The 23,680-nt window shown below is 39.4% G+C and overlaps 1 protein-coding gene across 1 annotated transcript; it reads right to left on the minus strand.

The window, feature by feature from the left end:
- Positions 1 to 12,437: 12,437 nt before the first annotated feature.
- RPSA2 (ribosomal protein SA 2) lies at positions 12,438 to 13,368 on the minus strand. Its single transcript, XM_053743523.1, is given in 9 exon segments — positions 12,438 to 12,571; positions 12,574 to 12,689; positions 12,691 to 12,738; positions 12,740 to 12,831; positions 12,833 to 12,903; positions 12,906 to 13,033; positions 13,035 to 13,083; positions 13,154 to 13,215; positions 13,217 to 13,368. Coding segments are annotated over 9 exon segments (852 nt in total).
- Between the last annotated feature and the right edge of the window lie 10,312 nt (positions 13,369 to 23,680).

Genomic DNA, 23,680 nt, shown 5'->3' on the forward strand with positions numbered 1-23,680 from the left:
TTTTAATTATTCTGACAGTCTCTGTTTTAATTGGTTTATTTAGACCATTTTTTATTTATATGTTTGGATTTAGATCTACCATTTTATTGTTTTTGTTATGAGTTCTTCTGTATCCCTTTTCCTGTTCTTTTTTGGATTTCTTGAAGGTTTTTAGTATTATATTTAAATTTATTTATTGCATTTTTTAGTAGTTGATATAGAGACTACCCTAAAATATACTTAATAACCTTTTTCAGTTTACTTAAAATCAACATTTTGCTAGTTCAAGTGGAATGTAGAAAACATATCACCATTTATATCCCTGAGAGTAGCACAGCAGAAGTGTGCTGGGTCCATTTTTATCCCTTTACCCTCACCTCTTTCTGTTATAGATGTCTTATAAATTGTAAAACTTGCAAGATAATGTTGTATATGTTGCTCATTATGGTACATATTTTTAAGAACTAAAGAGGAGAACAGTATATTTACTAGGATAAAAGAGTCAATTTGTTGGCAATTCTTATAGTTTACCTTCATCTGAGAATGTTGTTTTAATTCATGAAAGATATTTTCACAGGATATAAAATTCTAGGTTGGCAGTTCTTTCAGCACATTAAAAACTGCATCACTTCCTTCTGGCCTCCATGGTTTCTGATGAGAATTTCATAATTTTTCATTTATATGAAATGTTGCTTTTCTCTGGCTGCTTTCAGGAGTTTTGTCCTTCTATTTATCAATTCGATTGTGATGTGAGTGTGGACTTCTTTGAATTTATCCAAATTGGGATTTGTTGAGTTTGAATATGTCAGTACATATCTTTCACCAAGTGTAAAGTTTTCAACTATGCAACTATATTTTCTATTCCATCTCCTTTCTGTACTTATTCTTTGGAATTGGAACCCACGGCCTTTTAATTCAAGGAAGAACATTCTGTCACACAGTGTGTCTTAGAGTTCTTCCCATGTCTCAAACGCTCTCTCTCTTTTTTTTTCTTTTGGCTGCACCTATGAGATGTGGATCCTGGGCCAGAGACTAAATCTGGAATGCAGTGCCACAGCTGGGTGACAACACTGCTGTGCCACAGGGAACTTCCTCAAAAGTTCTTTGAGGAAGAACCATCATGGCTCAGTGGTAATGAACCTGAGCTAGGGCCTCACTCAGTGGGTTAAAAGTCCAGTGTTGCCGTGAGCTGTGGCGTAGGTCGCAGATGTGGCACAGATCCTGCATTGCTGTGGCTGTGGTGTAGGCCAGCAGCTGTAGCTCCAATTTGACCCCTAGCCTGGGAACTTCCATATGCTGCAAGTACAGACCTAAGGGAAAAAGAAAAAAGGTCTTTATTTTGGAACTATATGAAGGTAATGAAAGGTTTTGTGAAGTTAACCAGACTCATCTGCATGGATAAGTATAGCCAAAGGATAACAGCAGATTTATGAACCAATTTCCAATTCTTCCTCAACAAGGAATTAATGATAATTTTTCACTCTTGTAAAAATACTTATTCTGCCTCAGCCTAGAATCTCTATTATGTAACTCAAACCTTTTCATTCTAGAGTGTTTTATATGTTAAGATACTCATTATTGTAGTTGTGATATTTGAGCAATGGACAAAATTATTGCTTTCCAATATGCTTTACAAAATAGTACTTCTGTGATGCTTCATTTCTAACCTGAGTGCTTAGTGCATCCATTTGGTGGGGGTGTTCCCTATGGCAGTGGTCTTCAATCTGGGAAATGAAAAGGCTTTCTAGGACAATACATAGGTACTGATATAATTTTTTAAACACATACTATACAGACCATACAACATAATGAATTAGAGTACATCTTTCAGTAGTTTTTGGTATACTAAGAAAATATGATGAAATATGCAGAACTAAATTTGCTATTTAACCATTTTTAAGTGTATAATTCAGTGGCATTAATTATATTCACAGTGACAATCTTTATCACTATCTATTTTTGAAATTTTTTTTATCACTCCAGATAGAAACTATGTAACTATTAGGCAATAACTTCCCATTCTCCCTTTCCCTAGCCCATGGTAAGTCTTAATCTACTTTGTCTCTATGATTTTTTATTCTAGGTATTTCATATGAGTAAAAAAATACAATATCTGTCCTTTTGACAAAGTACAATATTCTTTTGTGATAAAAATGTTCAACAAATTGGGTATAGAAGGAACAGAGCTCAAAACAGTAAAGGCCATACACGGCAAACCCACAACCAACATTATACTCTGGTGAAAGATGTGAAAGCTTTTCTTTTAAACATAGGAACAAGGGAAGGTTGCCAACTCTCACCATTCCTATTGAATATATTGCTGAAAGTCCTTGTCAGAGTAATCAAGGAAGGAGAAAAAAGGCATCCAAACAAGAAAAGAAGAAGTAAAATTGTCTTTGTTTCCAGATGATATGATCTTACATATAGAAAATCCTAAGGATGCCACAAAAAACCCTACTAGAACTAATCATTGAGTCCTGTAAAGGTGCAGGATATGAAATTGATATACAGAAAACAGTGTTTCTATACCTTAACAATAGAGCACCTGAAAAAGAAAATCTCATTCACAGTAACATCAAAAACAATAAAAAAATACACTTAGGAATAAATTCAAAGAGGTGAAAGATCTGTACACTGAAAGCTAAGAGACTTTGAGGAAATAAGTTGAGGAAGGCACAAAAAAATGGAAAGATATCTGTGTTCATGTATTGGAAGAATTCATATTTTTAAAGTGTATATAATACCCAAGGCCATCTATTGATTCCATGCAACCACTTTCAAAATTCCAATGGCATTTAAAAAATTATTTTAATTAATTGATTTATTTATTGCTTTTTAAGGCCACACCTGCAGCATATGGAGGTTCTCAAGCTAGGGGTCTAATTAGAGCTACAGCTGCCAGCCTCTGCCACAGCCACAGCAGTGCCAGGTCCAAGCCATGTCTGCAGCCTACACCACAGCTCATGGCAAGGCCAGATCCTAAACCCACTGAGCAAGGCCAGGGATTGAACCTGCAACCTCATGGTTTCCCCTGCAGCATGATGGGAACTCCCCAATGGCATTTTTTATGGAAATAGAAAAAAATAAAAGATTTGCGTGGAGTTACAAAAGACCTTGAACTGCCAAAGCAATGCTGAGAAAGAACAAAGTCACCATATTTGCTGACTTCAAACTATATTACAGTGCTCTAGTAATCAAAGCAATATGGAACATACACAAAAATAGACACACAGACTGACAGAATTAAGAGCCCAGAAATAAATTCCTATATGTAAAATCAACAATATTTGACAAAAGAAGCAAGAATACTCAGTGGAAAAAGGGAGTCTATTCAATAAATGGTGTTTCCCCCAGTGTTCCCTATGCAGAAGCATGAAGTTGGACCCTTTATATCACTCACAAATCTCCTAGAACAAAGCATAGGCTGTAAGGTCCTTGACATCAGTCTTGGTGATGATTTGGATTTGACACCAAAATAAAAGGCAACAAAAGCAAAAATGACTACAACAAACAACTTAGGAGTTTCTGAATAGCAAAGGAAACCATCAACAAAATTAAAGGACAATTTATTGAACAGGAGCAAACATTTGCATATCATCTATTTTATAAGGTGCTAATATCCAAAACATGTGAGAACTCATACAACTCAATAGCAAAAAACCCCCTAATAACTTCATTTAAAAACGAGCGGAGCAGAGTTCCCTTGTAGCACAGTGGGTTAAGGATCCATCATTTGTTTGGGTTGCTGCTGTGGTGTAGGTTCAGTCCCTGACCTGGGAACTTCTGCATGCTACAGGCTTGGCCAAAGAATAATAATAGTAATAATCAGAGGAACTGAATAGAAAGTTTGCCAAAGAAGACATACAGATCGCCAACAGGTACCTAAGAATGTGCTTAAACATCAGGGAAATGTAAATCAAAACCATAATTAGATACTACCTCACATCAAAAAGAATGGCTGTTATCAAAAAGAAATCTTGGCAATGGTGTGGATAAAAGGCTATCCTGATGCACTTTTGCTGGGAATGCAAATTGGTATAGCTACTATGGAAAACTGTGGAGATTGCTCAAAAAATTAAAAACAAAACTATCATATAATCCAGGAATCCTAATTCTGAGTATGTATCCAAAGAAATTGAAATCAGAATTTTGTAGATGTGTCTGCATTTCCATTTCATTGCAGCATTACTCAGAATAGCTAAGATAAATTTCCATTAATGGCTAAGTGGATAAAGAAGATATGGTACATATAATCAATGGGATTTATTTTGCCACGAGAAACAAATCCTGCCACTTGTGACAACATGAAAGGACTTGAGGGCATTAAGATAAGTGAATAAGTCAGATTAAAAATAAATACTATATATGACCTCATATGAGGAATCTTTTAAATAAAATGAACTCGATAAAAAAACAGATTGTTGGTTGCCAGAGATGGGGGATGGAGGGTGGGTGAAATGGGTGAAGGAGATCAAAAGGCAGAAACTTCTAGGGAGCTCCTGTTGTGGCTCAGTGGGTTAAGAACCCGACTAGTATCCATGAGGATACCAGTTCTACTATCCCTTGCTCAGTGGATTAAGGATCCGACGTTGCCTGTGAGTTGTGGTGTAGGTCACATATGTGGCTTGGATCCTGCGTTGCTGTGGCTGTGGTTGTGGCTGTGGCCGGCAGCTACAGCTCCAATTCACCTACTACCTTAGGAACTTCCATATGCTGCATGTGCGGCCCTAAAAAACAAAACAAAGAAACAAAAAAGGCAGAAACTTCTAGTTGTAAAATAAGTCATAGGATGTAATGTACAGCATGTGATTGTACTTTATAATACTATATTGCAGTACTGAAATTTGCCAAGAGAGTACATCTTAAAGGTTCTCATCACAACCTACAGAAAGGAATTGTAACTGTGGAGGTGGGTATTAACTAAACTATGGAGAGATGATCATTTCACAATATTTGTAAATATCAAATCATATTTTACACCTAAAATTAATGCCGTGTTGGTTGTATCTCAATAGAAAATAAATAAAGAATTAGTACCAATCCTCAACAACTTCGCAAAAATAGAAGGGGGAACACATCCTAACTTATTTACAAGGCTAGCATTAAACCCTGATGCTAAAAGTCAGATGAAGACAAAAGAAAAAAATTACAAACTAATATGCCTAAAGCATCAGCAAAATACTAGCAGACTGAATCCAGTAGCACATTTAAAGGATTTTATAACACGATCAAGTGGGATATTTCCCAGGAATTCAAAACTGGTTCAAAATATAGAAATCAATAAATGTAATGTGTCTCATTAATGGAGCAATAGAAAAAAAAAACCCACATTGTCATTTCTATGCACAAAAGGAATTTGACATAATTCCACACCTTTTCATGATAAAATGCATTGAAAACGAGAGCATCCTCAATATGTTGAAGACCATTTATGAAAAAGCCACAGCTGACATACTCAATGGTGAAAGACAAAGTTTTCCCCCTGAGTTCGAAAATGAGATAAGAATTCCCACTTTTACTGCTGCTCTTCAGCATTTCCCTAGCCTGGGAACCTCCATGTGCTTCAGGTGTGGCACTAAAAAGTCAAAAAAAAAAAAAAGAAAAGAAAAGAAAAGAAACTTTAAAAAATTTCTTTTTTTACCCATTGGTTGTTCAGGAAAATGTTTTTAATTTCCTTGTGTTCATGAATTTCCCAGTTTCCTCTTGTTATTGATTCCTGGTTTCACACCATTGTTGTCAGAGAAGATATTTGGTATGATTTCAATCTTCTCTAATTTGCTAAGGCTTGTTTTCCAGCCTAATTTGTGGTCTGTCCTAGGAAATGTTCCATGTGCATATCAGCAGAATGCTGATCAGTATTCTGTGGTTGGATAGAATGTACTGTATATTGTCTATTAGGTCCCTTTGTATAGTGCTCAAATCTGCTGTTTCCTTATTGAGTCTCAGGATGATCTATCCTTGTTAAGAGTGTGGTGTTAAAGTTTCCAACCATTACTGTAAGACTAGTTATTTCTCTTTTTTATTTTGCTCTGTTAGTTTTTGCTTTATTCATTCAGGTGCTCCAATTTTGGGAACATAAATACTTGACAATTGTTATGTCTTCTTGATGGTTGACCCCCTTTGTCATTATGTAATGACCTTCTTTGTCTCTTTTTACCATTTTATTTTATTTTATTTTTGCTTCTTAGGGCTGCACCTGCGGCATATGGAGGTTCTCAGGCTAGGGGTCTAATCAGAGCTACAGCTGCCAGCCTACACCACAGACACCACAGCCACAGCAATGCAGGATCAGAGCTGTGTCTGCAACCCACACCATAGCTCACGGCAATGCCGGATGCTTAACCCACTGAGCGAGGCCAGGGATCAAACCCACAACCTTGTGGTTCTTAGATCCTTTTCCGCTGTGCCGTGACAGGAACTCCTCTTTTTACCGTGTTTTTGGGTTTGTTTGTTTCTTTTTTAGGGACATACCTGTGGCATGTGGAAGTTCCCAGACTAGGAGTTGGATTGGAGCTGCAGCTGCTGTCCTTTGCCACAGCCACAGCAATACCAGATTCCAGCCACATCTGCAACATATGCTGCAGCTTGTAGCAATGCCAGATTCTTAACACACTGAGCAAGACCAGGGATCAAACCTACATCCTCATGGCTACTAATCAAGTACTTAACGTGCTGAGCCACAACGGGAGCTCCTCTTTTTACTTTTTTTTTTTTTTTTTTTTTTTGTATTTCTAGGGCTGCACCCTTGGCATGTGGAAGTCTCCAGGCTAGGAGTTGAATTGAAGCTGTAGTTGCAGTCTGCCATAGCCACAGCCACAGCGGTGCCAGATCTGAGCTGTGTTTGTGACCTACACTGCAGCTTAAAGCAATGCCAGATCCTTAGCTCACTGAGCAGGGCCAGGAATTGAACCCACATCCTCATGGTACTAGTCAGGTTCATTACCACTGCACCATCATGGGCACGCCCCTCTTTTTACCATTTTATTTATTATTTATTTATTTATTTATTTATTTTCTGAGTTCTTTATTTTATTTTATTTTTTGGCTGTACCCATGGCATGCACAAGTTCCCAGGCCAGCAATAGAACCTAAGCCATAGCAGTGACAGCAGCAAATCTTTAATCCAGTGGACCATTAGGGAACTCCTTTTTTTAAAAAATTTTTTTTAATAATTTTTTTTATTTTCCCACTGTACAGCAAGGGGGTCAGGTTATCCTTACATGTATACATTACAATTACATTTTTTTTCCCCACCCTTTCTTCTGTTGCAACATGAGTATCTAGACAAAGTTCTCAATGCTATTCAGCAGGATCTCCTTGTAAATCTATTCTAAGTTGTGTCTGATAAGCCCAAGCTCCCGATCCCTCCCACTCCCTTCCCCTCCCATCAGGCAGCCACAAGTCTCTTCTCCAAGTCCATGATTTTCTTTTCTGAGGAGATGTTCATTTGTGCTGGATATTAGATTCCAGTTATAAGTGATATCATATGGTATTTGTCTTTGTCTTTCTGGCTCATTTCACTCAGTAGGAGATTCTCTAGTTCCATCCATGTTGCTGCAAATGGCATTATGTCATTCTTTTTTATGGCTGAGTAGTATTCCATTGTGTATATATACCACATCTTCCGAATCCAATCATCTGTCGATGGACATTTGGGTTGTTTCCATGTCCTGGCTATTGTGAATAGTGCTGCAATGAACATCTGGGTGCACGTGTCTCTTTTAAGTAGAGTTTTGTCCAGATAGATGCCCAAGAGTGGGATTGCGGGGTCATATGGAAGTTCTACATATAGATTTCTAAGGTATCTCCAAACTGTTCTCCATAGTGGCTGTACCAGTTTACATTCCCACCAACAGTGTAGGAGGGTTCCCTTTTTTCCACAGCCCCTCCAGCACTTGTTATTTGTGGATTTATTAATGATGGCCATTCTGACTGGTGTGAGGTGATATCTCATGGTAGTTTTGATTTGCATTTCTCTTATAATCAGCGATGTTGAGCATTTTTTCATGTGTTTGTTGGCCATCTGTATATCTTCCTTGGAGAACAGTCTATTCAGGTCTTTTGCCCATTCTTCCATTGATTGATTGGCTTTTTTGCTGTTGGGTTGTATAAGTTGTTTATATATTCTAGAGATTAAGCCCTTGTCAGTTGCATCATTTGAAACTATTTCCTCCCATTCTGAAAGTTGTCTTTTTGTTTTCTTTTTGGTTTCCTTTGCTGTGCAAAAGCTTTTCAGTTTGATGAGGTCCCATGGGTTTATTTTTGCTCTAATTTCTATTGCTTTGGGAGACTGACCTGAGAAAATATTCATGAGGTTGATGTCAGAGAGTGTTTTGCCTATGTTTTCTTCTAGGAGTTTGATGGTGTCCTGTCGTATATTTAAGTCTTTCAGCCCTTTTGAGTTTATTTTTGTGCATGGTGTGAGGGTGTGTTCTAGTTTCATTGCTTTGCATGCAGCTGTCCAGGTTTCCCAGCAGTGCTTGCTGAACTTTCTTTTTCCCATTTTATTTTCTTGCCTCCCTTGTCAAAGATTAATTGACCATAGGTGTCAGGGTTTATTTCTGGGTTCTCTATTCTGTTCCATTGGTCTGTCTGTCTGTTTTGATACCAGCACCACACTGTTTTGATGACTGTGGCTTTGTAGTATTTCTTGAAGTCTGGGCGAGTTATGCCTCCTGCTTGGTTTTTGTTTCTCAGGATTGCTTTGGCGATTCTGGGTCTTTTGTTGTTCCATCTAAATGTTTGGATTGTTTGTTCTAGTTCTGTGAAAAATATCATGGGCAATTTGATAGGGATTGCATTGAATCTGTAGATTGCTTTGGGTAGTATGGCCATTTTTACAATATTGATTTTCCCAATCCAGGAACATGGAATATCTTTCCATTTCTTTACATCTTCTTTGATTTCTTTGATTAAAGTTTTATAGTTCTTGGCATATAGGTCCTTTACCTCCTTGGTCAGGTGTATTCCGAGGTATTTGATTTTGTGAGGTGCAATTTTAAAAGGTATCATATTTTTGTATTCCTTTTCTAATATTTCATTGCTGGTATACAGAAATGCAACTGACTTCTGAATGTTAATCTTATATCCTGCTACTTTGCTGAATTTATTAATCAGTTCAAGTAGTTTTTGGGTTGAGTCCTTAGGGTTTTCTATGTATAGTATCATGTCATCTGCATACAGTGACAGTTTTATCTCTTCTCTTCCTATAAGGATGCCTTTTATTTCTTTCGTTTGTCTAATTGCTGTGGCTAGGACTTCCAAAACGATGTTGAAGAGCAGTGGTGAGAGTGGGCATCCCTGTCTTGTTCCAGATTTGAGTGAGAAGGCTTTCAGTTTTTCCCCATTGAGTATTATATTTGCTGTGGGTTTATCATAAATGGCTTTGATTATATTAAGGAATGTTCCCTCTATACCCACTTTGGCGAGGGTCTTGATCATGAATGGATGTTGGACTTTGTCAAATGTTTTTTCTGCGTCTATTGAGATGATCATATGATTTTTGACTTTTTTTTTGTTAATGTGGTGTATGATGCTGATTGATTTGCGTATGTTGAACCATCCTTGTGAACCTGGGATGAACCCAACCTGGTCATGGTGTTCTTTTTACCATTTTAAAATTAAAGTGTATTTTGTATAAGTGTAGCTGTCCTTGCTTTAAAAAAAAAAATCTTTTTAGCCATTCTGTATCTTTTGATTGAAGGATTTAATCTATTTATGTTTAAAGTAATTATTGATAAGGACTTGCTTATGACATTTTGTTAATTGTTTTCTGATTCTTTTATAGATTAATTGTGCCTTGTTTGTTATCCTGCTATCTTTTTTGGTGTGTGTTGATGTCTTTTTGCATTGGTATGCTTTGACTTATCATGTTCCTTTGTGTGATTGCTACAAATTTTCCCTTGTGGTTACCATGAGACTTACATAAAACATCTTAGAATTATAACCTATTTTAAGCTGATAACTTCAGTAGAATTTCTGAACTTAACACTTTTTTCTCCTCCCTGACGTTCTAGGTTATTGCTATTAAATTTACATTTTCTTTTTGGCTGCACCCATGGCATGTGAAATTTCCTGGGCCAGGGATCAAACCCATGCCACAGCAGTGACCCAAGCATCTGCAGTAACATCAGATCCTTAACCCACTGTACCACATGAAAACTCCTAAATTTACATGTTTTTATATTATGTAACTAATAACAGCTTGTTGTAGTTATGTTTTTTTTTAAGAAGTCAGTTTTTAACTTTTAAACTAGAGTTGTAAGTGAATTATGCACCATCATTACCAAACTATAGAACCTAACTTTGACAGTATATTTACCATTAGCAGTGAGTATTACACTACCTTTTAATGGTGTTACTTCATGTCCTTTACTTCTGCTCAGGGGACTCCCTTTAGCAATCTTGTAAGAGTAGGTCTAAAGGTAATGAACTCTCTCGTTTTGTTTGTTCAAGAAAGTCTCTATCCCTCCTTCACTTCTGAAGGACAGCTTCAGTGGTTATAGTATTCTTGGTTGATATTTTTTTTTCTTTGAATATTTTGAATGTGTTGTTCCTTTCTCCCCTGGCCTGAATTATTTCTGTTGAGAAATCTGCCTATATTCTTATGTGGATTCCCCTGTATATAACTTCTCTCTCTTCTCTTGCTGTTTTATTTATTTATTTTTATTTTTTTATTTTTTTGTCTTTTTGCCTTTTCTAGGGCTGCTCCTGTGGCATATGGAGGTTCCAAGGCTAGGGGTCTAATTGGAGCTGTAGCTGCCGGCTTAAACCACAGCCACAGCAGTGTGGGATTTGAGCCGCATCTGTGACCTACACCACAGCTCACAGCATTGCTGGATCCTTAACCCACTGAGCAAGGCCAGGGATTGAACCTGCAACCTCATGGTTCCTAGTCAGATTTGTTAACCACTGTACCATGACGGGAACTGCTTTGCTGTTTTATTTTTTAATTTATTTTGGCTATGCCTGCAAGATGTGAAAGTTCCTAGGCCAGGGATTAAACCTGTGCCACAGCACTGATCCAAGCCACAGTGGTGACAATGCCAGATCCTTAACCCACTAAACCACCAGGGACTACTACTCTCACTGTTTTAAAAATTCTTTGTTTGTCTTTGATTTATGAAAATTTAATTATAATGTTGCTGAAACTTGGCCTCTGTTCACCAATACCTAATAGAAATGCAGAGACACAGTTTTGGGTAACATAGAAAATGGTGGCTTTTCTTACTTTGCCAGGCAAAGGAGGCCACAGCAGGCTAATGCCCTCAAGACTATGCCCTCAGAAATTCCCTGGTGGCTTGCCAGGTTAAGGATCTGGTGTTGTCACAGTTGTGGCTCAGGTTGCTGCTATGTCATGGGTTCAGTACCTGGCCTGGGGACTTTCATATGCCATGGGTGTGGCAAAAAAATAAAAACAATAAAATAAAATAAAATAAAATAAAAAGAGAACACATCATTAAAAAAAAAACAAAACCTATATCCTCATTTGAGAGAGAATAGGAAGGGGTCTTATAGTTTAAGAATGGAAAATTAGGATGCGGATAAATGTCAGGGTTCTTCACTTCTGGAAATTTAAAAAATTGTCAAAGCTGGTGTCAGATGGTCCCGGGATGGGTTCTGGTGGTCCTTGACTTTTTTGGAATGAAAAGTGCTTCATCAGAGTTCCCGTTGTGGCTGAGCAGGTTAAGAAGCCTACATGTGTTGTGTTCATGAGGATGAGGGTTCAGTCGCTGACTTCACTCAGTGGGTTAAGGATCCAGCATTACTGCAAGCTTCAGCATAGGTCACAGATGCAGCTCATATCTGGTGTTGCCATGGCTGTGGTGTAGGCCAGCAACTGCAGCTCCAGTTCCATCCCCAGCCTGGGAACTTCCATATGCCACAGGTGTGGCATAAAAAGGAAAAAAAAAAAAAAAAAAAAGGAAGAAAAATGCTTCATCAATCAGTTAACATCTTCTGTTTGTTGGGTTTTTAGTTCTGCAGAAGAGCTCAAAGATTTTGTTATTTATTTTCCTTGAGGGGGAACCAGGACCTTGCCCCAAGGCTACACTATTATTTCTTTTTCTTTTCGTTTTTGTCTTTTGTCTTTTTAGGGCCGCATCAGCAGCATATGGAGATTCCCAGGCTAGGGGTCTAATCGGAGCTACAGCTGCCGGCCTACACCTCAGCCACAGCAATGCCAGATCTGAGCCATATCTGTGACCTATACCACAGCTCATGGCAACACCAGATCCTTAACCCACTGAGCGAGGCCAGGGATCGAACCCACAACCTCATGGTTCCTAGTTGGATTCGTTAGCCACTGAGCCATGACGGGAACTCCAAGCATTTCTCCTTAATTAGAATCTGTACCTTGCTGTTCTTTCAGTTATAATCCAGTGTGTTTTTTTTTTTTAATTTTAGAAACAGTTTTTCCATCAACCAATTTCCATTTTAAGAGTTTGTGGAAGAACAACTTAAGACCACTCAGTGGTTGTTCTTACCCATTCAGTGGCCCGAGCAGTGGGAGCTTCAGTGGCAGGCTGAGCATTCCAGTCTTCAGTAGGTAACTGCTGGATGGGCACAGAGGGGACCTGCATACCTTCAGACTGGTTGCCACCTTAGGTTGAGTAGCAGTGATCTCAGGACCTGGAGCAGTCCATTCACCCTGAAATTTCTCCTTGGTTACAGCCTTCTCAGCTGCTGCCTGCTCTTCCTTTTCAATCTCCAGGATCTCTGTAGAATTAGAGATCAAGCATGACTTCCCATGGGTGTTCACATGTGAAGAACTTCCCAGGTGAGCATCCATATCCTACTCAGACCCACTGAGTAGGCTCCCTTTTTGTTGCACAGGATGGCAGTGTCCACATAACACAGAAGAAAGAGGGTCTGTGTCACACAGAGCAATGGTAGGCAGGTTAATGTAAGGGGCTTCGGTGAGAGCTGGTAGTCAGCCCTGGGATCAGTAACCATCAGAAGTCTTGGCTCCCAGAAGGCTGCTTGGATCTGGTTAGTTAAGGTTCCAGGAGTGAAGCGGCCAGCAATAGGAGTGGCTCCAGTGGTAGCAGCAAAGCAGCACGGATCACTGGCCAGTATTCCTGGAGGATATGACACTGACATCAGCTGGCTTTTCTTCTTCTTTTTCTTTAGGTTTTTATTTTTTCTATGATGGACAATTTCTGCTGTCCATCACCAGCTGGGTTTTCAGTGGCAACAATGGCACAAGCCGCCAAAGGAGGTTTCTCCCAGGTTCTTCAGATTTATGATGTAGATTCCATCACTCTTCCTTTTGTTGATGTACTGTGCCATTTGGAAGTCAAGGTCGGTGCCACCTAGGTGGGTTCCTGATACAAGGAACTTGAGGACATCCTCCTCTTTCATTTGCAGGACCTCAAGGGCTCCAGACATTGTGAAGGTTTCCCTTTAAGTTACAGTGGGACTCGGGAACAATGCCATATGGACCCCTGTCTGGGTAGCACGGAAAGGCATAATCCAGTGATTATTATAGTGCTGATAAGAAAGCAATCTTTAACCTTTTGATTACATCTCAGTCCTTAGTAGTGAGACAATGTCCCTGGGTTTTTACCTTCTCAAGTGTTTCTTAGCTTTTATTTTCCCCCTTAAGAGAGGCAGGAAGGCTAGAAGAGGGCAGGAGTTAGATAAATGTTCTTCTGGCTAGGTGAATAAGCCTCTGGAAAAGGTTTTTTTTTTTCTTTTTTTTTTCCTGGAGAGTATGTCTTTGTTATGGAGAACAATCTAGGTGTATTTCAAGATGGGTTTTTTCCCTTCCCCTGCCAGGGCTCTGAAGGGATTCCCTTGTTTCTTTCTTTTCTTTTCTTTTTTTAGTCTTTTTAGGGCTGCACCTGGGGCAGATGGAAGTTCCCAGGCTAGAGGTCGAATTGGAGCTGCTGGTCTACACCAGAGCCACAGCAATACCAGACCCAAATCACATCTATGACCTACACCACAGCTCACAGCAACGCTGGATCCTTAACCCACTGAGCAAGGCCAGGGATCTAAGCCACGTCCTCATGTATAGTAGTCGGCTTCTTTACTGGTGAGCCACAACGGGAACTCCTCCCTTGTTTCTTAACCATGAGAACCTGGTAGGATTCTTGGAGTACCTATGAAAGCGTGCGCCTCTCCCTCTCTACCAAGACTGTAGCCCCAAGATTTCTCACTTTCACACTAGTCTATACAATTTCTAGCATTCACCAGAATTTTTGCATAAGCCTTCCTTTCTGCTTATGGTTTCTGCTACAGGTAAGCAGCTGATTACTGAGACTTTCTGTATCTCTCCAGACTTCTCTACAACCTCAGTTCTCTCTGGTCCAAGAAAAGTCATTGATTTTTCAGTTCAGTAAGCTCTTTTCTTTTAATGATGACTCCCAAGCTCTTTACATGTCGGAGCTGAAACTAGAAGTCTGATCATGGACTTTAATTACATCCACAAAATACGTTTATAACAATACTTAGACTAATATTTGAGCAATGAGAGATTGTGGCTTAGTCAACTTGACAAAGAGAGTACAGCCTACCCCTTGTCAACTTGCTATCCTTACATATCTCCTCAAGCCTTGCTTAATCTCAAATAAAGGCAAAAACAAAGTCATACTTCCACCTAACATGTACAACTGCCCTTCGTATAACTGAAAGCCTACTAACCCTTACCACACATAAGCATGCAAGAGAATTCATTTTCTCCTTTGATCCCGTAACTTAAATTCTGTTATGTAAAGTTAACTCTTATGAATACATCTTATTGTAGAGGTGATGAAGGGAATAAGCGTGGTTAGAAAACAGTATCTCTAGGCCTTTATATACCAAGGCAAGTTTCAACTTCATTTAGTGTAGTCAAAACCTATTAGGGAGTTCCCGTTGTGGTGCAGTGGTTAATGAGTCCGACTAGGAACCATGAGGTTGTGGGTTCGATCCCTGCCCTTGCTCAGTGGGTTGACGATCTGGCGTTGCTGTGAGCTGTGGTGTGGGTCGAAGACGCGGCTGGGATCCTGTGTTGCTTTGGCTCTGATGTAGGCTGGCAGCTACAGCTCCAATTAGACCCCTAGCCTGGGAAACTCCATATGCCGTGGGAGCGGCCCAAGAAATGGCAAAAAGACAAAAAAAAAAACCCCCAAAAACCTATTATATCCCTTTCTAGCCCCATTGGGTTAAAAGATTGCATTCAGAATCTCTGCTTAGTGGGCCCGTATCAATATATTCAGCTTGATCCAACTTTATATTCCTTATACCATGATCCCACAGCCTTAAGATCCATTCCCACACGTGTTCCCTATATTTTACATCTTTATTAATTGGAAAAATCTTTTGGTATAGTGCATCTTTTGTTGTGTGAGTGACATTTTACAATTCACCCTTTGGATTGTGCTGGGACTTACATCAAATTATAGGTCTAGAAGTAAAGAAGGGTTGGTAGGAGCAGATCCTGAGAAGAGTCAACAGTTCCTTGTGAGACAGCTTCTTCAGGAAAAGAAGCGCTAACCTTAAGCAATGGTGGAAGAGCTGTTTCTATTTGCAGAGAAGACCCAGGAAAATGTCCCCAGGTTCACATCCCATTGTCATTTTCAGGATTCCATTCTTTCCCAATAAATGTCCTTACTTTAACAGGAAACACCCTGTTAGGTTGGCAGTTCAGTTTGTATTGTAATTCAGCCCCTTGCCAGAGGCGCCCCTGGGCTATAGGAGATAAGGCTTTCTTAGGTTTCAGGTCAATGTGAAGGTTGAGCTGTGAATTTGAAGCCCTCAGCTCATCCTCCCCCGCCCCCCCCCAACTTTCTCCAGCAGAGTTAGGACAATCCACCAAACCCACTGCATTCCTTATTTTGAATAAAATAGGCTCTTGTAAAGAATACACAGTCACCTAGAATCTTACTTTCTATAGGTATTTGATTAGGAGTATCCAATATTTTGTATATCTCTTGCCACATCATGTCATAAACTGCTAAATCCTCTTTACCATTGGAAATTGAATCATTTGTGCCTTTAATGAGATTAGAGAACCAATTTCAGAAAATCCAGAATCTATTTAAAAAATTAATCCTTAAGATTCTATTCTTCTAGAACTACTTCTGGTACCAAAGTCTTTATTAATCAGGATCTAACCAGATAAACAGAAACAGAAGTAGATATATATTAGAAGATTTATTGCAAAGAATTGGCTTACAGGATTGAGGGGGCAGGCTAGGCAAGTCTGAAATCCACAGGAAAGCCCATCATGAAGGACAGGTCGGAACTTGGGCAAAGGATGACGATTCTATCCACAAGTGGAATTTATTTGGGGAAGCAGTGTGTCTTGCATATATGCCTGGAAGTTGCTCAAAAAATAACACCTGTAATTATTACATAAAAGAAGGAAGAGTAGAGGAGCAAAAAACAGGTTTTTAGAGTCATAGAGTTGATCTTTCCACCAGTCTGCCTTCATTATATCTGGTATTTTTTTTTTTTTTGGTCTTTTTGCTATTTCTTGGGCCGCTCTCATGGCACATGGAGGTTCCCAGGTTAGGGGTCTAATTGGAGCTGTAGCCGCCAGCCTACGCCAGAGCCACAGCAACGCGGGATCCGAGCCTCGCCTGCGACCCACACCACAGCTCGTGGCAACGCCGGAATGTTAACCCACTGAGCAAGGCCAGGGATCGAACCCGCAACCTCATGGTTCCTAGTCGGATTCATTAACCACTGAGCCATGATGGGAACTCCCCTATCTGGTATTGAGATATTCCTTTTTAAGCAGGGAAGAGAACATCTACTATATAAACCTCCTGTCGACTTAAAAAATATGCACAATCTAAAAGCTGAGAGTTAAGTTTTATTTGGGGCAAAATAAAGACTATAGCCAGGAGCCAGCATTTCATAAAGCTCTGAAAAACTACTCGGAAGAAGAAAGGGAGGATGTTAGTATAAATGTGATTTGGGTGAAGGGGAGTGCCACATGCAATCAAGCACATAGTTTGCAAAATTTGCTGCTAGATTTCTGAAGATTACTACTGGTCATGAGAAGAAGACGTCAGTCGCCCTGAAGGATTTTAGTGCTTTTCTAGATACGGAGAGATACAAGAATTGGGCTCATAAAATCTCCTGAAAATATCTATCTGAAGACCTGTTCTGCCAGTTTTCTCAGAGCACAGAGTGCCTCACTCCTGATCTCCACCCTGAGCTCCTTTCAGGGGGTGTTGGGGGTCAGTAGCTGCAGTGGCTCATGATTCAGTCTATGAAGAGGCAGATGGCAAGTGCCAGTCTCCAGTTCACACTCCCAGTTCACTGTTGGGGGGGCGGTGGCACCAAGGAAAGCTTGGGTTTTAACTAGGATTATCTTCAATTAGATCTTTGGCATGGAGTACACTATACCTTGCAGGGTTCCTTGATAGCCCAGCAGTGTTTAGAATGGTGGAGCCTCACAAAGTCAGGGACTCGAATTTTGTCCATAAATTTCAGGCACTGATATTAAAGCTTCAATAATGTAGGAGGCAGTCGAGGATTGACTCTTTTCCTCCTTTCTCAGCTCCCCGAGGCAACAGTATGATGATTGGGACAGGCTTGTGAATCCCAATAAGAAAATCAGATCCTCAGAGGGATAGTAAGGTCCTTGCTTGAATATCTTCATTTCTATTCAGACTTCCATCCAGAGGATAATCCCATTTGGGGGGCATTATCTCTATCAACTGACTTCGGTCCTTATTTAATGCACATTTTTCTAAGTCTTCTCTAAATCTACTGCGGACGTAAGTTCTCACATTGTCCCTAGCTCAACTCTCCCCATTTTTTGTGGTTGACAGTGAGTGTTCACCTGACTGACCCTCTCCTTGGCTGTAACTGACATCTATATTGACCAGGTGACCCGCCACTTGGCTATAATGTGCCCTCCACATTTATCTTGGTTTGTAAAGCTTTCTAGACATCACTATTGCAAGAGACCGACTAGCCCACCAACCTCCTTAAGGTTATTCTTATTGACCACGTGACCTTGAACAAGTTACTTAGCCTTTCCGAACCTCCAAGGTGGACATAAAAATAGCACCTAATTCATACCACTGTTGGAATAGTGTTTCCACTGTTGGAGGATTAAATGAGTTTACATTAACTTTGCCTGAATTGTTTAGGTGCTTATGGGTAGCGGGGTTTGCTGTTGCTACTACTGCTGACTACTGTGGCTTTAAAACTTGCCCTTACTCGTTTCTTCATTGATAGCAGGCCTTTGCCTGCAGAGCACTTTCTCTTTGAACCATCACTTTTTTTCTCAGGAGCCCTAATCCTTTGGCTGCCTGAGTGTACGTTGAAGAGCGGAAAATTCCTGTTGTTTTATTATGCTGAGTAATGTACCTCCCCTATTAGGGGTGGAGGCCTGGGAAGATAGGGGTGCCAACCTGTTCATAACCAAAAGGCCAATAAAAATGTCTTCATAAACAAAGTATTGAACTTCAATAAATCTAAGACATCATCAACTGTAGGGCACACCTTATTTTATGTAATACTAAGAAAAAATAAGCTAATTAACCTTTAGAAATTCAGTTTTATACTTATTTAAAAGTTATTTTGACAGATAGTAGGATGGTAGTTACCAGCAGCTACAAAGTGGGAGCATGAAGGAGATGCTGTTAAAGGATTAAATGACTTATGACTAGTAGATAAATAAGTTAGGGAGATCTGATGTACCACTTTGGGATTATAGTCAACAATACTGTGTTACAAACTGCAAAATTGCTAAGACACTAAATATTAACTATTCTCAACACAAAAAAGAAATGATAGGAGTTCCTGTCATGGCTCAGTGGTTAACGAATCCAACTAGGAACCATGAGGTTGCAGGTTCAATCCCTGGCCTTGCTTAGTGGGTTAAGGATCCAGCAGCGTTGCCGTGAGCTGTGGTGTAGGTTGCAGACGCAGCTCGGATCCCGAGTTGCTGTGGCTCTGGCATAGGCCGGCAGTGACAGCTCCGATTCGACCCCTAGCCTGGGAATCTCCATATGCCGTGGGAGTGGCCCAAGAAATGGCAAAAAGACAAAAAAAAAAAAAAAAGATAAATGTGAAGCGATACAGGTGTTAGTGCTAACTAGCTAATGTTGTAATCATATGGCAGTATATAAGTGTATCAAACCAACACATCATACAATTTAAACTATACAATGTAACATGCAACTATATCTCCATAAAAAAGGAAATACGTAGACTTGAACAACTTTTTAAAAAAGTTATTTTGGATTTGTTTAGACATAGAAGCAATGACAATATGAATGGTTTTGGCCAAATTCACTCATGTGCCAGCAGTTGGTAATTATCACAAACTTCATCCTGGGGGATAGTCAGACATTATTGATTGTGAGATGCACAGGAATTTCAGAGATACTAAAATGTGAATAATGAAAACATGCTCTTTTTAATTTTTTTTTTTTTTTTTTAGGGCCACACATGTGGCATATGGAAATTCCCAGGCTTAGTATCAAATTGAAGCTGAAGCTGAAGCTGCTGGCTTAGGCCACAGCCACAGCAACAGGATAATTACGTAATGCTACTTAAGATTTGGTGGTAGGGGAGGGCTTCTCTGAGATGGTGACATTTCAGCTGAGACCTGAGTGACAAGGAGTGATGTTTCTTATTCTTTGAATTCATTAAGCTTCTTATATGTGTGGATTTATAGTTTTCATCTAATTCAGAAATTTTTTGGCCACTATTCCTCTCTTCTTTGGAGACTCCAATTATGCATATATTAGGCCTCCTGAAGTCCTGTATCTCACTCTTGTTCTCCTCTTTTCTTTTTTAAAAGTCTTTTTTTCCCTTTGTATTTCTTTCTGTATATATTTTCTATTTCTATGTCTTCAAGTTCACCAGTCTTTTCTTCAGCAATATTTAATCTGCCTTTAATTCTATCTAAGTATCTTGTATAATCTCAGATGTTGTAGTTTTCATTTCTAGAATTTCATTTTGAGACTTTTAAAAATATCTTTCATGTCTCTACTTTCTACTTTTTCTCTAGCTCTCTGGAAACTGGAGCAACCACGGGGTTCACCTCACTTTTTCTCCATCTCTCATATATCACTGTCCTTTGTTGCTTGATGTCTAATGTCTTGAGAACTGTTCTTTCATATATTTTGTCCAGAGTTTTAGTTGTTTCAGATATTGGGATAAATCCAGTCCTTACTCTACTCTATCTTGGCTGAAAGTAGAAGTGTCTTGCCTCTATTATTTAGCTTGTAATTATTCTCAGATTTTAATATGTACGAAAAGGCCACATATTAGTTTTAACTGGTTGCTATCAATAGAAAACAATTTTGAGTCTAATTGTACATGTTTGCTGATGTGTGTGTGATTAAAGCACATGCCATTGGAGTTCCTGTGGTGGCGCAGCAGAAATGAATCTGATTAGGAACCATGACATTGCAGGTTCGATCCCTGGCCTCGCTCAGTGGGTTAAGGATCTGACATTGCCATGAGCTGTGGTGTAGGTTGCAGATGTGGCTTGGATCTGTTGTTGCTGTGGCTGTGGTATAGGCCAGCAGCTGTAGCTCCAATTTGACCCCTAGCCTGGGAACCTCCATATGCCATGGATACAGCCCTAAGAAGCAAAATAAATAAGTAAATAAATAGAAAAAATAAAGCACATGCCATCTCTTTGGTCTCTAAACTAAATTTTGTTCATACTATCAACAACATAACCATCAAAAAGGTCTGATTTTTTTTCTTTTAAATAAAAAAATCTCATCTGGAGTTCCCATTGTGGCTCAGCAAGTAAAGAACCTGACACAGTGTCCATGAGGATGCAGATTCAATCCCTGGCCTTTCTCAGTGGGCTAAGGATCCAGTGTTGCTGCAAGTTGAGGTATAGGTCACAGATGTGGTTTGGATCCCACATTGCTGTGGCTGGTAGCTTCAGCTCTGATTCAACCCCTAGCCCAAGAACTTTTATGTGGCCATTAAATTAAAAAAAAACAAAAAAGGAAGAAAAGAAGGAAGTAAAGAATGGAGGAAGGAAGGGAAAAAAACCCTCGTTTGTCCCTGCCAGTAGGCAAAATCTTCTTCAGAGCATTTTGGTATTTATTACGCTATTATGCTATTATGGTGTTCCTGGGCTGAGTTGCTTGCCAGATATAGTACCCAAATGTCTTTATGGCATTATACATGGCCCAAGGACTTTAGAAACCACATTTTAGTTTTATGTAGGTTTAGGTGGATTTATGTTTTTAAAATCTGCATAAAATGTACTATTTTACCTTTTTTTTTTTTTGGCTGCCCCTAAAACATTTGGACTTTCCCGGGCCAGGGATCAAACCCATGCCACAGCAGCCACCCATGCTGCTTCAGTGACAATGCTGGATACTTAACCTTCTGCTCCACAAGAGAACTCCACAATTTACTACTTTAACCTTTTTTTTTTTTTTTTTTTGGCCGTGCCCACAACATGCAGAAGTTCCCAGGCCAGGGATTTGAACCCATGCTACAGCAATGACCTGAGCCACAGCAGTGACAGCATTGGATCCTTAACCCACTAGAGCACCAAGGAACTTCATTTTAACCATGTTTTAAGTTTATGATTCAGTGATGTAAAGTACATTCACAATGATGTATAATAATCACCACTATTTAAAAAAAATTTTTTTTTTGTCTTTTTAGGGCTACACCCATGGCATATGTAGGTCTCAGGCTATGGGTGGAATCAGAGCTATAGCTGCTGGCCTACACCACAACCACAGCAACACAGGATCCAAGCCATGGCTGTGACCTACACCATAGCTCACAGCAACACTGGATCCTTAACCCATTGAGCAAGGCCAGGGATTGAACCCGCTTCCTCATGGATACTAGTCAGATTCATTTCTGCTGAGCCCATGATGGGAACTCCTAAAAAATTATTATCATCATCCCAAACAGACTCTACCCATCAAACCATGACTCCTCATCCCCTCCTCCCCCCAGCTCCTGGTAATCTTTATTTTATTTTCCGTCTCTATGAATTTGCCTTGTCTAGGTACCTCATGTAAGTAGAATTATGTAAGTAGCTGGCTTATTTCACTTTGGAATACTTAATACTTAAAGATTCATCCATTTGGTAGCATATATCAGAATTTTATGAAGTGGTATCTCATTGTGGTTTTGATTTCATTTTCCTAATGATTAGATATTTGATTTTCATTTCCCTAATAATTAGATATTAAAATTTTTTCCTGTGCTCACTGTTTGATACTGTAAGCAAAATTATCTGTGGCCAAATATCAATGACATTATAAACATATAGTAAATTAAGCATAAAGGAATGAAAAAAAAAGTTTTTCCTGTGCTTACTGGCTATTGTATATTTATCAGATCCTTTGTCCATTTTTGAATATATACACTAGTCTCTGTTCTTCAGAGATCTTTTTTTTTTTTTTTTTTTGCATTTTTAGGGCCGAACCTACAGTGTATAGAAGTTTCCAGGCTAGGGGTCAAATCAGAGCTGTAGCTGCTGGCCTACACCACAGCCACAGCAACTCAGGATTCAAGCCACATCTGCGACCTACACCACAGCTCATGCCAACACCGGATCCTTGACCCACGGAGTGAGGCCAGGGATCGAACCTGCACCATAATGGATACTAGTCAGATTTGTTTCCACTGTGCCACAACAGGAACTCCCTGGGTTTTTTTTTTTTTTTTTTAAATATATTCATTTGATATTTTATATCTAACATATCCAGAAAATGCTCCACAGAAAACTTTTTTCATGTTTCTCTGGCAGTGGCGTGACATAATATGGAAGATCTTTCTTTGTAGTAGATGAAGCAGACAGTGATTCTAAGTTGCTTCACATGTATCTGGGCTCTTTTCAATGTTCTTCTGTTTCTATATGGCAAACTTCCAGAAAAGAATGGTTGACTAGACCAATGGGATGTGATTTGGGTGTGAGACTCCCAAAGGTCTAGTAATAGACCTGTCAAACTTCACTTTTCTTGGGGTTGGAAAATTTTACCTCTCAGTGAAATACATACAAAACATAAGCAAAAACACCTTCACTTTTTGGTATCTGGTTGCTAATTAGACTTGCAAATGAAAAATGCCCCCCTTTTTTTTTGGTCTTTTTTAGGGCCACATCCACAGCATATGGAAGCTCCCAGACTAGGGGTCAGATCGGGACTGTAGCTGCTGCAATACCAGATCTGAGCTGCCTCTGCAACCTACACCACAGCTCACGGCAATGCCAGATCCTTAAGCCACTGAGTGAGGTCAGGGACCGAACCTGTGTCCTCATGGAGGCTAGTCAGATTCCTTTCCATTGAGCCACAACAGGAGCTCTGAAAAATTCGCTTTCTAAATTTCATGTCGTTATTGAGAGAATCTGCTTCTGCTCCAGCAACAGCAGCTCTGACATGTTTGCTTTAATGCCTCTTTTAACCCAAAAGCTACAACCTGAGAGCCATGTAAATTTGGCACCAGAAATATTGATAAATGCGACTTCTGACCTTCATCAGGAAGCTCAGGGTTAAAGTTTTAAGTGTGATATTGAGGCTGTAGAAACATAAAACACATTAAGAAATGTCAAACATGTTAGTAATAAAACAATCAGTTGAACACATTTGAGTACCTTTATTTACGTGTTTTATGGTAGTGCCAACATTTGAGTGCAATTAAAAAAAAATAAGAGAAACAGTAGAAAAGAACTACCATTTATACAGTACTTACTATGTCCCAGGCACCAAGCCAGATGCTTTCCATGTATGATTGTTTCTGATAATTACAA

This window comes from Phacochoerus africanus, chromosome 8 (genome assembly GCF_016906955.1).
Source record: "Phacochoerus africanus isolate WHEZ1 chromosome 8, ROS_Pafr_v1, whole genome shotgun sequence".
NCBI lineage: Eukaryota > Metazoa > Chordata > Mammalia > Artiodactyla > Suidae > Phacochoerus > Phacochoerus africanus.